General features: G+C 35.7%; 1 protein-coding gene across 1 annotated transcript; it reads right to left on the bottom strand.

Moving 5' to 3' along the window:
* Positions 1–3: 3 nt before the first annotated feature.
* HELRODRAFT_194847 (hypothetical protein) lies at positions 4–10803 on the bottom strand. The gene is made up of 17 exons (XM_009012327.1): positions 10734–10803; positions 9311–10262; positions 8905–9102; positions 8113–8489; positions 7804–7889; positions 7539–7579; positions 6929–7051; positions 6368–6535; positions 5854–6021; positions 5572–5726; positions 5301–5424; positions 5035–5124; positions 4341–4514; positions 4066–4152; positions 3386–3546; positions 2710–2857; positions 4–681 (listed from the first exon to the last, which is right to left on the bottom strand). Exons 2-17 carry the CDS (start codon positions 10094–10096, stop codon positions 655–657), a joined length of 2913 nt encoding a protein of 970 aa, XP_009010575.1. The 5' UTR covers positions 10097–10262; positions 10734–10803; the 3' UTR covers positions 4–654.
* Between the last annotated feature and the right edge of the window lie 4082 nt (positions 10804–14885).

Genomic DNA, 14885 nt, shown 5'->3' on the forward strand with positions numbered 1-14885 from the left:
TACACATACATACACATACATACATACATACATACATACATACACATACATACATACATACACATACATACATACATACATACATACATACATACATAAAACAATATTTAAAATACAACAAAAAAGCCTTTTTTTATTTTTGTGAAAGGTTTTGGAAGCATGTGATTGTATGTATGTTTGTATGTGTGCATGTATGTGTTTTGTGAATTTTTGTCTGTATTTCTGTTTGTATGTGCGTTTGTATGTATGTTTGTAGTATGTATGTATGTATGTATGTTTGTAGTATGTTTGTATGTTTGTATGTATGTATGCATGTGTTTGTTTGTTCCATCATTATGTATATATACAAACGTGATTTAATCTCATTGTGATATATATTTACTCATATTGCTTTTCTATTTGATTCACTCATTCACTCGTTCATCCATCCATTCAGTTATTCGTTTATTCATTCATCCAATCCCTCCTTCCTTCCTTCATTCGTTCATTCATTCATTCATTCATTTATACATTTGTTTTTTGTTCGATTTATTCATTCATTTAATCATTCATCCAACCATCCATCCAGCCATTCATTCATCCATTCATTCATCCATTCGTTTTTTGTTGGTTCGTCCATCCATCTTTTTTTCTTCCCTCCTTTCGTCCCATCTTCTACGTCGAACCAGCGTCGTCATCGTCCTGCCAACAACAACAACAACAATAATAATTATAATAATAATAACAATAATAATAGTAATAATAATAAAACCATCATCATCATAATAACCGAAAGCGTGACGAAGCAAAAAATGATGATGAAGACGACAACGAAGACGATGATGATGATTATCGTCACCTTCATCATCACCATTATCATTATCATTATCATCATCATCATCATCATCATCATCATCATCATCATCATCATCATAGATCTATCACAATCACCATACAAGCTATTGAAATCATTGCAGTAGTGGAACAACTGAAAAATAAATAATAAATAATAATAAATAATAATAATAATAAATAATAATAATAAATAATATTATTAAATGATAATAATATTATTAATAATAATAAAAGTGAGTGAGCCATAATAAAGCAGATGTTATTGTTGTCAGCAAAGAAATAAAATCGTGATGAAGATTGTTATAAGCGGTGCATAGAAAGGTAATTGAATATGTGAATCAACGAACGAATGAATGAATGAATGAATAAATAATTGAATGAATAAATGAATGAATGAACAAGGGACGAATGAATGAATAAACGAACGAATGAATGAACAAGAAATGAATTAATGGATGAATAAATGAATGAACGAACGACTGTATGAATAAATGAATGAATGAACGAATGAATGAATACGTAACTAAATGAGAAATTGAATGAACGAAGACAAACAGCTTAATTACTTGAAACAGTGATTCTAAAACCATAACCACCATCACCATAATTAAAACAGCAATAAAATTAATTATACTTAAATTATATTATGATCATCGTAATTAAATTATATTATGATCATCGTAATTAAATTATATTATGATCATCGCTAACGATAATAAAACCCTTTTGCTTATAAAAATGAAACTAGAAAATACAAAACAAAAGATACTAGATAAAGCTCAGGAAATAATATTTACAATAATAATAATAATAATAATAATAATAATAATAATAATAATAATAATAATAGCGCAATAACACCAGCAATAGATGAAGCCCCAAATCATGAATATTAATCGTCATTAAGTTATGAAAAATAAGTAGGCCATGAATTTCAATTAGAAAAATAAGCTCCGCCTACCTTATATATATTAATATATATATATATATAAACTTGTACTTACGTTAAGCATTTCGTTATGGTACACAAAATATGTACCAAAGTCTACTTTTTGCATTATCTTGATTGGTTGGTTGGTTGGTTGGTTGATTATTGATTGGTTGGTTGGTTGGTTTGTTGGTTGATTATTGATTGGTTGGTTGATTTGTTGGTTGATTATTGATTGGTTGGTTGGTTTGTTGGTTAATTATTGATTGGTTTGTTGGTTGGTTTGTTGGTTGGTTTGTTGGTTAATTATTGATTGGTTGGTTGGTAGATTTGTTGGTTGATTATTGATTGGTTGGTTGGATGGTTGGTTGATTGATTGATTAACTGATTGATTGATTGATTGATTGATTGATTGATTGATTGATTGACTGATTGTCGAATAAAATGAATACTCGTTTGCGGAATGAACCAAACATTTATCTTCCAATTCATCTTTCAACCAACTAACCAGCCAACCATTCAACCAATGAATCAATCAATCAATCACTCAATCAATCAACCGATCAATCAATTAACCAACCAATCAATCACTCAACCAATCAACCAATCAACTAACCACGTCTCTGTGTGTGGCGTAGTGTAAGAGGCTGGACGCCGACGACGACCTCAAGTGGCCTCGCGTCTGAAGTAACTTCATCCTACTCTGCGTCTGTCACATGGTGATAATAAAAGTAGCAGTAGTAGAAGCAGTAGTAGTAGCAGTAGTAGTAGTAGTAGCTGCAGTAGTAGTAGCAGCAATAGTAGTAGTAGCGGTAGCAGCAGTAGTAGTAGCAGTAGAAGTAGTAGCAGTAGTAGTAGTAGCAGTAGTAGTAGTAGTAGCAGTAGTAGTAGTAGCAGTAGTTGTAGTAGCAGTAGTAGTAGTAGTAGCAGCAGCAGCAGCAACCGACCAAATCTCTGAGGACTTGTTGCAGTTTGCCCTTCTCTCTCGTCAGACGTTCCACCTCTTCGATGTTTTCAGTCTTTTTGTTCGGGGCCATCTCCAGAAGAGCGATGTGCGCGTCTTTCTCGCTAATGGCGGCCAATATGGCTTCCTGCCTGATTGGCGATTAGGAAAAAATTATAATAAAAAAGAGCAAACAAAGCAAAATTCTTTGACGCGAACTTTAAATGCGCGCAACTTTCTAGGTGCAACTTTCTTTTAAGATTTTTAACAAATTTAAAAAAATTCATGACAGAAATTGAGCTACGGCATCACGAGATTTCACACACGCTGCTTTTAGACTCTACCTTGATATCATAAACTTTGACACCTTTCTACTACCCTTAAGTTTTACATTTTCAAAAGACAGATACGTGTGATGAAGCATGGAAGATGGTCCAGTGTCTCATTACATTAGGACTAAGATATTGTTTGCTGGGTTCGCCGAGATGATTCTATCATCATCACACCATCACCATCATCATATTGCAACCATCATCATCATATCATCATCATCATCATCATCACCACATAATCATCATCATCATCATCATCATCATCAGATCATCATCACCATCATATCATCATCATCATCATCATCATCGTCACCACATCATCATCATCATCATCGTCTTCCTTCTCACTTCATCTCGTAGACCTCAGAGAGTTGTTTCTTGGAGTCGCTAAGGTGCTCAGTCAGCAGTGCCTCCTTCTCCTTCAGAAGGGCCTCACACCTGGACAGCTGCTCGCGACATCCCTCGTACTGACCTCTCGCCCTCTCCAGCTCTTCTTGTAACGACTCCATCTTCATTTGGGGTGTGGAAGAAATTTGGGATGCTTACGGTACAAAATTTTTTGGATATAAAACGGTTGGGGTATACAGAATATAAAACATTTGGGATATTTGGGTATGAAATGGTTGGGATATTCAAGATATTAAACATTTGGGATATTTGGGATATAAAAAATTTGGGATTTAAACTATTTGGGATATTCGAGATATAAACTATTTGGGATATGAATCTTTTGAAATATTTCAAGATATAAAATATTTGGGATATTTGAGATACAAACTACTTGGGATATAACGTATTTGAGATATCTTGGATGTAAAAACTCCATTTAAGAATATAGTAAGGTCATCCATCCATTCATCCATCCATTCATTCATCCATTCATTCATTCATTCATCCATCCATCCATCCATCCATTCATCCATCCATTCATCCATCCATCCATCCATCCATTCATCCATCCATCCATCCATCAACCAACCAACCAATCTTTCGGTGTGCTCCAGCTTCATCTGCTGCTCGGCCATCACTATCTCTCTCTGGGCAGTTATCTTGATACTCTCTCTCATCGCACTTTCCAGTTCTTCTATCCTGCTGTCTTTCTCTGTCAGGATGGACTGAATAAATGCATGAAAATGAATGAGTGAGTGAATGAGTGAATGAATGAATGAATGAATGAATGAATGAATGAATGTAAATTTAGAGAATGAACAATAAAGAACGTTTAGAATATAAAGAGAACAATCAATCAATCGATCAATCAATCAGTCAATCAATCAACCTTAAAAACTGTGACGTCATCAACTTCGTCATCACCATTATCATCTCGTCTCGGTCCTTTAGTGGAAATACCGGCCAGATCTTGTTCCAGTTTCGAAATTTTGGCTTTCTTTTCCATCAGCTCATCCCGCTTTTCACTTAGTTCCACTTTTAACCTTCTCACTTCCTGTTTACATTCGTCGACCTCGATGAGGTGTTGCTGGGCGGTTGACTCGATGCTCGATTGACTTTTTGCGAGGTCCTCAGACGCCTGTTGGTCGGTTGGATGGATGGATGGATGGATGGTTGGTTGGATGGTTGGTTGTTGGATGGTTGGTTGGTTGGATGGTTGGTTGGTTGTCGGTTGGCGGATGGATGGATGGTTAGTTGGTTGGTCGGTTGGTTGGAAGGTTAATTTTTTGGTTGGTTGGTTGGTTGGTTGGATGGTTGGTTGTCGGTTGGTTGGTTAGATGGTTGGATGAATGGTTGGTTTTTGGATGATTGTTAGTTGTTGGATGGTTGGTTGGTTGGTTGTCGGTTGGTTGGATGGTTTGTTGTATGATTGTTAGTTGTTGAATGGTTGGTTGAATATTTAGATGGTTGGTGGTTAGTTGATTGGCTGGTTGGACCAACCAGCCAACCGACCAACCAACCAGCCAACCTACTGACCAACCAACTAACCGACCAACCTTATTAAACTTCCTCTGCAAATCTTTAGCAAGCCCTTCGTTCTCGCTGACCTTGACCTCCAAACTGCTGATGAGGGCATCCTTCGTTGAAATTTCAGATTTCAACCTCCCAACTTCGTTCCTCAACTCCAGTTCCATTTCCTGTAATAAGTGAGTAAATGAATAAGTGAGTGAATGAATGAATGAATGAATGAATGAATGAATAAATGAATGAGAAAGGACGAATGAAAGAGTGAGTGCAGAAATGACAGAGCGTATGACAGAATGAATAAATTAAGGAGAAAAGTAACCAGCAATACTCTTAACCAATGACAAACCTGCTTGCTGATGACGTCACTTTGCAACTGTGTGACCTTCAACTTGACTTCACTCGACCTCTCACTCGCCTGCCTCATCATATCTTCCATTTCCCGTTCTAACTTCTCCCTCTGTTCTTTCAATCTTGCGAAAAGGTGGAAGATGTGGTGATGATGACGATGATGATGGAAATTATGATGATGATGATGACGTTTATAATGACGATGACCACCGAAATGAAATGTACTAATGAAATAACTAGCATCAGCATCAGCAGCAACAACAACCAACTTATCAATCTGCCTCTCCTTCTCTTTAAGAACATCTTGTAGTCGAACCAGGGCACTGTCGGTCGAACTCCGATCAACTTTCACCGAGTCGAGTTGCAGCCGAGTCGAGTTTATAAGCATCTCTTTCTCCTTCGTGATCTCTTCTAATGAATCGATCTAATTATAATAATAATTAAAATTAAAATTGTCATCATAATAAAAACAATAATAACAATAATAAATTAATAATATTAAGACCATTTTTTATTATTTAATAAAATCCCCTTCTAAAAAATATTTTGACCTTTCGTAGTTGGGCGTTGAACTTGACCCCGAGGTCATCAAGTTTGTCCTTGAGATCAGACAGCTGATTGGTCAGCTGTGCCTTCTCTGATTGGACGGTGATCAGCTGTTTGCTCTTCGCGCTTATTAGCTCATCCTTCTCCTCCACCTTCCTTCTCAGCATCTCGACCTGCATGCGTTAGTGGATGGAGAGATGAACAGATGAATGAATGAATAGATGGACTGAAGAATGGATGAATGAACAGGTGAATGAACGAATGAATGAACGAAAGAATGAACGAATGAATGAACGAATGAATGAATGAACGAATGAATGATTGAATGAATGAATGAATGAATGAATGAATAAGTAAACAAACGAACGAACGAACGAACGAACGAATGGATGGATGGAACGTAAAAATTTAAAAGTTGATGACGAATAACTTCATATAGAGATTCAATTGGCAAGTTAAAAACCAATAACCTAAATTTTCCTCATCATCATCATCACCATCATCATCACCACCACCAACGTCTCCAGACAGCATCTTGCACTGTTGTTCCTTGGAAGTAACTTGCTCTCTTAGCATGTTCACATGTTTGTCGTGGTCTTCGAAATGTTTCTGAAGGATGTCTAGACGAGTCCTCAGACCACCCTGCTCTGTCTCGCTGCGTTTCAAGTCCTGTCTAGACGTTTCTAACTGTTTTGATTGGTTGGTTGGTTGGTTGTTGTTGATTTGGTGGCTGGTTTTTAATTTTTTTTTAGGTGCTGGTTGAATGATGAAGACGATTGTACGGCCACATGCTTAACGGGTTCATTCTCTCATCTGGTCATCTATCTTTTCACTCATGTATTCACTAATTTAACTCAATTATTCACCCACTCGCAGACAGACAGACAGACAGACCGAGACAAACAGACAGACAAACAGACTGAGACAGACAGACCGAGACAGACAGACCGAGACAAACAGACAGACAGACCGAGACAAACAGACAGACAGACCGAGACAGACAGACAGACAGACCGAGACAAACAGACAGACAGACCGATACAGACAGACAGACAAACAGACCGAGACAAACAGACAGACCTTTTCTTTCAGCAGTTTCTCTTGTGACCTCAGCTGCTGAATCATCAACTCGTTCCGACCTGCCTCTTCAAGCATCCTACCAATCTCACTCCCCTTCTGCTGCAACTCTCTCTGCAGCGTCTCCTATTATCACGTTCGGAGTGAGTGGGTGGGTCACGCACAGGTGGCCAAATGGTTAGAGGCGCCTGCCTGGGCCTGCTGTTGCGCAGTTACCGGGTTTGAATGCAAACGAAACCCCGCCTATCTAATGATGCAATGCGCGATGGGCAGACTCACGTGTGTGTGTGTGTGTGTGTGCGTGTGTGATGATTCTTTACGAATACGGAAGTAAGAAGTAAAGTGCTCGTCTTCTATATCGCAATGACCGGCTTCAAACGCGATGGAAATCTCTGCCTGTATAACATGTAACATGATTCGTTCACATTTGCTGGTAGCAATACGAAAAATACCATTACGCATGTTTGCAGTATTAGACGTATTTAATGTGTACCCAGGAAGTTCTGATTTATGCAGCGCTATAAAAATTGAAACTCTTCTCAGTTACAAATGAAAAAATTGTAGAGAAATTTTGTTATTATTTAGAATCTTTTGAAAGAAATCTATTGAGAACCTCTCTGCTGCTTGTGGAGCTGTCCTGACTCACGTTTGACGCTGATGATGGTGATGATGGTGACGATGATGAGGACGATGACGATGATGGTGATGATTATGGTGACGATGGTGGTGATGATGACGATGATGATGGTGGTGGTAGTGATGATGATGATTATGAAGATGATAGTGGTGGTGGTGAGGATAAAATGATAACACGTTAGCAAACTAACAAGTTTGTTGTTGTTGTTGTTGTTGTTGATGTTGTTGTTGTTGTTGTTGTTGATGTTGTTGTTGTTGTTGATGTTGTTGTTGTTGTTGATGTTGTTGTTGTTGCAACAGATCCATAAGCTTCTGTATAGTTGAGTCCCTGATGTGATCAAAGAGACTTTAAACATTTTTCAAGACAATTTTTAAAATAATATACAAATTAAAAACATCATCATCATCATCACCATCATCAACAACAGTATCATTATCATTATCAACATCATCAATGACATCATCATCATCAACAGCTGTATCATCATCATCACCGTCATTATCACCATCATCATAATCATCACCACCATCATTATCACCACCACCACCACCTCGTCGCCATCGTCTTCTGCTGCGTCTCAATTCTCATCTCCATTTCCTGCAAGGTCTTTCTTAGCAACTTACTCTCCCTCAAGTACTTATCTCTCTCCTTCCTCAACATCTCTAAGGGAGAGGACGTCGTCGACGGTGGCGGTGACGACGATAGCGACTGCTGCTGCTGTGGCTGTAGTTGGGAGGATGGTGCTGGAAGTCCCGTGAAGTCCCCCCCTAAGCCCACCCCCACCCCAGTTCCAGTGGATGACGATGATGTCGGCGGAATGGATGTTGAGGTCGCGGCAGCTGCTACTGAGGCTGCTGCTGCTGATGATGATGATTCTCTTAATTGTCGGTTCTCTTGCTCGAGTTTCATCAGGCTTGTTAGGTGTTGCTGATGACGTTGATGATGTTGGTGATGAGAGAGAAATTTAAAAGAAGTGGATAAGAAAGATAAAAAAGATAATAGCTTTTTAAAGAGTCAATCAATCAATCAATCAACCAATCAATCATTTATTTATTCATTCATCCAATAACTATTTCAATCAATCAATCAAAAAACCAAACAATCAACCAACTGGCAAACCAACCAATCAATCAACTGACCAACCAATCAACCAACCAACCAATCAACCAACCAACCAATCAACCAACTGACCAACCAATCACCAACCAACCAACTGACCAACCAATCAACCAACCAACCAATCAACCAACCAACCAATCAACCAACCAACTGACCAACCAACCAATCAACCAACCAACCAATCAACCAACCAACCAATCAACCAACTGACCAACCAACCAACCCTGTTCTCAATCTCGACAGCCTTCAACTGCTCATTGAGGGTGACGTATTTGAGGTTCTCCTCTTTCCGCATCGTCCTCTCCTTCTTTAACTCCGGACTCCAAAAGGACTTGATGCTGTTCATGGTCGAATTTAATTTATCCTTGGCCAGGTCCAGCTCCTGTTGCAAGATGGCACACTCTTTGTTCAAATCTGCGATCTGATTGGTTGCGATTGTTGATTGGTTTACTAGCTGATTGATTGATTGATTGATTGGTTGATTGGTTGGTTGGTTGATTGACTGACTGACTGATTGAATGATTGATCGATTGATTGATTGATTAATTGATTGATTGATTGATCGAACGGTTGACAAGTAAGAATGAATGATTTTGAAATTGAAAAAAGAGGCCTAACTAAACATTAACCTGTGCCTGTAGATCCAGAACAAATCCATCCCTACACGAAAGCGACGATTCATTATTTGGATAGAACGTCGTCGGGGAGGGGGTCTCAACGTCCCCATCCTCCCCCTCGTTGGCCCCTCTCAAGAAACTTCCCACGCCATCAAACGAATGAGTCCTCATCTGGTTTTCCCTCTCCAGAGACCTGGCCGCCCCGCCGGACCCTAAATTAGGGGGGCATGTATAATCCCTATCGGCCGATGCTCTGTCCCATCTACTGCCCATTACGTAATACTCCCTCTTCTTGTCTGAGTAGTTTGTCTGTCGATCCAATGATTGGTCTCTACTACTGGACCCCCCCGAAAGACCCCCTACCCCACCCATCCCCATCCGTTTTGTGTTGTAGTTGTAATCACCCGATCTATCAATTAGGAGACTAAGACTTTTTGTTTTTGTACCGACCGCCACGACATTATTCACGCCGGGTTTGCCAGCGACGTGAAATGGCGAGAGTGAAGCTACCGATCCCGTCCCACTGGCGCATATCGGGGGTCCGTACATGTAACCGGAATTAGTGAAAAACGATCGATTCATTGAAGATTTTGTTGTGGAGGTTGCTGCGGCTACTGTGGACGATGATGGCGGCGATGAAAATAAGTTGGAGCCGTTGTTTCGTCTCGTGGGGTTGGTCGAGACACTTCGAATGTTCCTTCTGCTGCCTCTTGTGCTGCTGCTGCTGTTTGTGAATGAATAATTTGAAGAGCTGTCAGTAGAGAGGTTGAGACTGATGAAGTAGTCTGGGTCTAACATTGAATGAACCGAATGGGGTCTCTGTATTTTGTGATTTGGCTTGTTGGGACTTCTTTCACGTCCCTCTTGTCTTGCGTCTCGTCCTACTTAAACTAAACTTACTAAGTTAGGTGAGTGTTTTGTTAGTAGTGCTGGTTCTAGTTAGATTGGTTAGCTAGTGGTTCATCTGAATTTTGGTTTCAAATAAAACAAATAATTTAAATGATACAAATTTTTTTATTTTTTAGACTTTTGTTTTAAGCTTAATTAGAGCATGATTTGATTTTGACACCAGTTTGTTTAGAAAACTGATGACCATGATATTCAGATAGATCCCAGAACTAAAATATTAAATTTATAATACTGAATGTAACAGTTTTTTAGATTTTAAACTTGATTACTGAATAAATATAAAAAGGAAATATGAATATTTCATATAAAATAACAATTTTCAATTAATAATTTTATTTATTTCTAATTTACTCAATTTTTATTTTAATTTAAAATTAATTAAATATTAAATTTTAAAATAAATAAACTCTAACAGTCTAACTTCTAACTAAACTAAAGAATTAAATAAATTTAATTAAATTTTTAATCGCTTCAATTTTTTAAAACGAAAAAGTTTAAAAACGATATAAATAAAATAAAAACTCGCCTGCTCGATTTCAAAAAAACTCATCCGTAACGAAAATTAGTAAAACAAATTAAAATTTTATAAAATGAAAATAATTAAAAAAATTTGTGTGCAAGGTGCACGTTTCAACTTAGTTAGATAGCTCAACAAATTTTTAAAAATAATTCAATAGGTACTTAAAAGGTTTTTACGCCAATTTCGTTTTGGCTTCGTACAGTTTTTGTGTGTTGCTAGCTAAGTGGCAAACAAAGTTTAAAATAAAATTTTTGTCATCTTAATCACAGAACTTAAACTTCTTTACTCAAAATACATAACAATATCCTTTTCTCCAGTGACAATAGTAATCTTCAATCAATCAATCAATCAATTAGCTTATAAAGCGCTATTTCCGCGATGTTCAACAGCGTTCCTCAATGAATTTTGAAAACAGATGGGTCTTGAGATCCGCTCTGAACTTCGCAAGTGATGGAGAAGTAGTCAGAGAAGTAGGTAGAGAGTTCCAGAGAAAAGGACCAGAAATCTTATTCTTCTCTGCCTTTGATACAGTTGATCATACTCTTCTCTTGAGACTGCTAGATGATTCTTTTAATATTACTGATTCTTGTCTATCTTGGTTTTCTTCTTATCTCTGTAATCGTTTTTCTTCTGTTGTTTTCAATAATTCTTCTTCTAACTCCTCTACTCTTACATTCGGGCTACCTCAATATATACTCTATACTTCTGAACTACCTCGTATTATTTTTTTTCACTTGTCAACCATACGCTGATGATTTTTATATTTATACTTCTTTTCCTCCTTCTAATCTCAATAATGTTCTTCATAATTTATCTCTATGTTTTTCTTCAAATATCGCTTGGTCTATGACTCTATATGTCTTAAACTTAATCCTTCTAAATTTGAATTAATTTGTTTTAATAAATCTAAATACTCTATTACTATTCCTCCTATTATCTTACCTGAATCTAAAACTCTCGATATTTCTCACAAGTTTCGTAGCCTAGGCTTTATCTTTGATTCTACTATGTCTCTTTCTTTTCAGATTAATAGTGCTTCTAAAATTTCTTACTTTCATCTACGTAGAATGAAAAAACTTTTGCCGATTCTGGACGATCCTACGAGATACAGTTGTAACTAGTTTAGATCAAGGAGAGGCCTCTTTACCAATATGCAGCACTTTCTTATGGGTTGAAGCAGGGATATGCAAAGAATCTCAATTTTTTCAACTCTTAATTATTTTCGGTAATGTCGATTTTATTTTTTAAATTTATACCAAATAAAAGTAATTAATTACCACATTAAATAACAATTTTTAAAATATTAAAATTTTAACATTCTGAATAAAAGCAATATTCCGTAATTAGTAAATATACTATCGTAACTTATGACTCGAACGATAAAAGAAATCACCCTCCAACTCCCCTCCGAAAGTCAGCTCCTTGTTCGACCGTTAAAAATGAGCGAAGGCCGTAGCATTTATTCTATTTTTGTGTATCAAACAGTATCTCATTGAACAAAGTAGTATCATAAAATGAATAAAGATACTTTCTGAATAAAAGCAATATTCCGTAATTAGTAAATATACTATCGTAACTTATGACTCGAACGATAAAAGAAATCACCCTCCAACTCCCCTCCGAAAGTCAGCTCCTTGTTCGACCGTTAAAAGTGAGCGAAGGCCGTAGCATTTATTCTATTTTTGTGTATCAAACAGTATCTCATTGAACAAAGTAGTATCATAAAATGAATAAAGATACTTTCTGAATAAAAGCAATATTCCGTAATTAGTAAATATACTATCGTAACTTATGACTCGAACGATAAAAGAAATCACCCTCCAACTCCCCTCCGAAAGTCAGCTCCTTGTTCGACCGTTAAAAGTGAGCGAAGGCCGTAGCATTTATTCTATTTTTGTGTATCAAACAGTATCTCATTGAACAAAGTAGTATCATAAAATGAATAAAGATACTTTTTTCAAAAAAATTTTAAAAATTCAAAATTTGACTTCATTGCGATATCGATGATGATGATGATTGTGACCTGACTAATTAAAAAACATCAAATAAAATTTATTTAAATAGAATGGGAAATTCGTTGCGAAATCGTTGGTGGAAATGACGTCATGTTAGCAGTAGTTATTTTACTGCATGGTAGTTAATCAGCCGGTATAAAGGTTATATTCAATTCCTATCAAATAAATTTGACCAAATATCATACGCAGGCAGAACTAAATAAAGAAATAGATATAAATAAATAAATAAATAAATAAATATATATATATTTATATATATATATATATATATATATATATATATATATATATATATATATATACGTAGTTATAATACATTTATAATGTTGTATTTACACATTCAAATTGTACAGTTGTGTTATGGTAATTATTTTGAATTCACTCAGAAAAATTTAAACTTTTTACTATATACTAGTTACTTTTAATAACAATTTTTAAAAAAATTTCAATTTGATTTCATCGCGATATCGATGATAATGATTGTGACCTGACTGATTAAAAAGCATCAAAAAAATGTTGAAAATAGGATGGAGAATTTGTTATATTGGGATATTCATATATAAAGCGAGCCAAATTTTAATATAAAAGCGCTTATAAATATACGCCTAAGGCTTAGCTTGGCTTGGCTCGGCTTAAAATTGGATGGTAAGCAAGGTGAGGTCTCAAACTATTTGGAATTCTCCCCAAAAATTTGAACTGCGGGCGTACATATATAGCACTGATTACATATATATATATATATATATATATATATATATATATATAAATGTCGTTAAAAATATATATATATATATATTATATATATATAATATATATAAAGGACTAGAATCCATGTATACAAATAATAATAAGACTTAAAAATAAAACTTGTGTATACTATATTCTATTCTAATTTAATTTAGAATAAAATATTTTTTAAACTTGCTCGCGTTATTTCTTTGATTTCGATATTGGGGATATTCGTATATAAAGCGAGCCAAATTTTAATATAAAAGCGCTTATAAATTTACGCATTTGGCTCAGCTTGGCTCGGCTCGGCTTGAAATTGGATGTTAAGCAAGGTGTGGTATCAAACTATTTTGAATTCTCCCCAAAAACTTTGAACTGCCTGCAAACATATGCAGCACTGATTACTGTTGTTTTTAAATAAATTCATATAACTAGAATCCATGTATACAAATAATAATAAGATTATGTATATGTTTGTATAAAAAGCAATATAGCAGATTCAACCAGCCAATCAGAAAGTTTCGAAGGCGTTCGTTGGATGACGTCAATTTAGTACGGTTAGCATTGTTGTTAGGACTGTATAATAGTGTAATACATACATTAAATAAGTTGTTTACTGATGTGAATGATTGAAATGATGAGAATGTATGGTTGAAACGAGTATAAAAAGGAGCTGAAAAAGCATGAAAATCAGATCAGGCATTCTGCCTCGCTTGAGGCTTGAAGCGGTCTGCCTGATCTCATTTATTTTAATTTTTTATTTATTTATTTTATTATATAGAGTTATATAGAGTCGCGCGGCTATATATGTTTGCCTGTGGTTTGTATGTTTGTATTATGTTTTTTTTAATATTTTAGGTGGGTTCTTTAGCGGTTGCTCATGCATACATGCATACATACATACAACATGTTTGTTTGTGTGGTAGTATTTTATGTTCTGTTTTACTCCTTTTTCTCTTTCTTCATCAGTCTTGAGTTAAGTTAATGAAACGTAGGTAGGTGAGATTAAAAATTAATTTATTATATAGGTAGGCTAGGGCATAAGATAATTTAGTTACATAGGTAGGTTAAGGACTTCTATTCTTTTACTCTACTTGGTGGTGTGTTTTTTGTTTTGTGTTTTTTTTTTGTTTTGTTTCACACGATACACTCTACAGGTACGCGGTGGTTCCTGGTTTTAGTGGGATTTTTATTGATTGAATGTGGTAGTATGCATGGTTATATAGAGTTATATAGAGTTATATAGAGTTATATAGAGTTATATAGAGTTATATAGAGTTATATAGAGTTATATAGAGTTATATAGAGTTATATAGAGTTATATAGAGTTATATAGAGTTATATAGAGTTATATAGAGTTATATAGAGTTATATAGAGTTATATAGAGTTATATAGAGTTATATAGAGTTATAT

The sequence above is a fragment of the Helobdella robusta genome (assembly GCF_000326865.2).
Source record: "Helobdella robusta unplaced genomic scaffold HELROscaffold_104, whole genome shotgun sequence".
Classification (NCBI taxonomy): Eukaryota; Metazoa; Annelida; class Clitellata; order Rhynchobdellida; family Glossiphoniidae; genus Helobdella; species Helobdella robusta.

What these genes read in the sequence shown, in the direction of transcription:
- HELRODRAFT_194847 (XM_009012327.1), bottom strand. Translation starts at nt 10,096, where the DNA reads ATGTTAGACCCAGACTACTTCATCAGTCTCAACCTCTCTACTGACAGC. An exon ending in GCTCCACAAGCAGCAGAGAG is followed by an intron (nt 7,052 to 7,538) that starts GTTCTCAATAGA and finishes ACGTGATAATAG; the next exon opens with GAGACGCTGCAGAGAGAGTT. An exon ending in TCAGCAGTTTGGAGGTCAAG is followed by an intron (nt 4,515 to 5,034) that starts GTCAGCGAGAAC and finishes TCAACCGCCCAG; the next exon opens with CAACACCTCATCGAGGTCGA.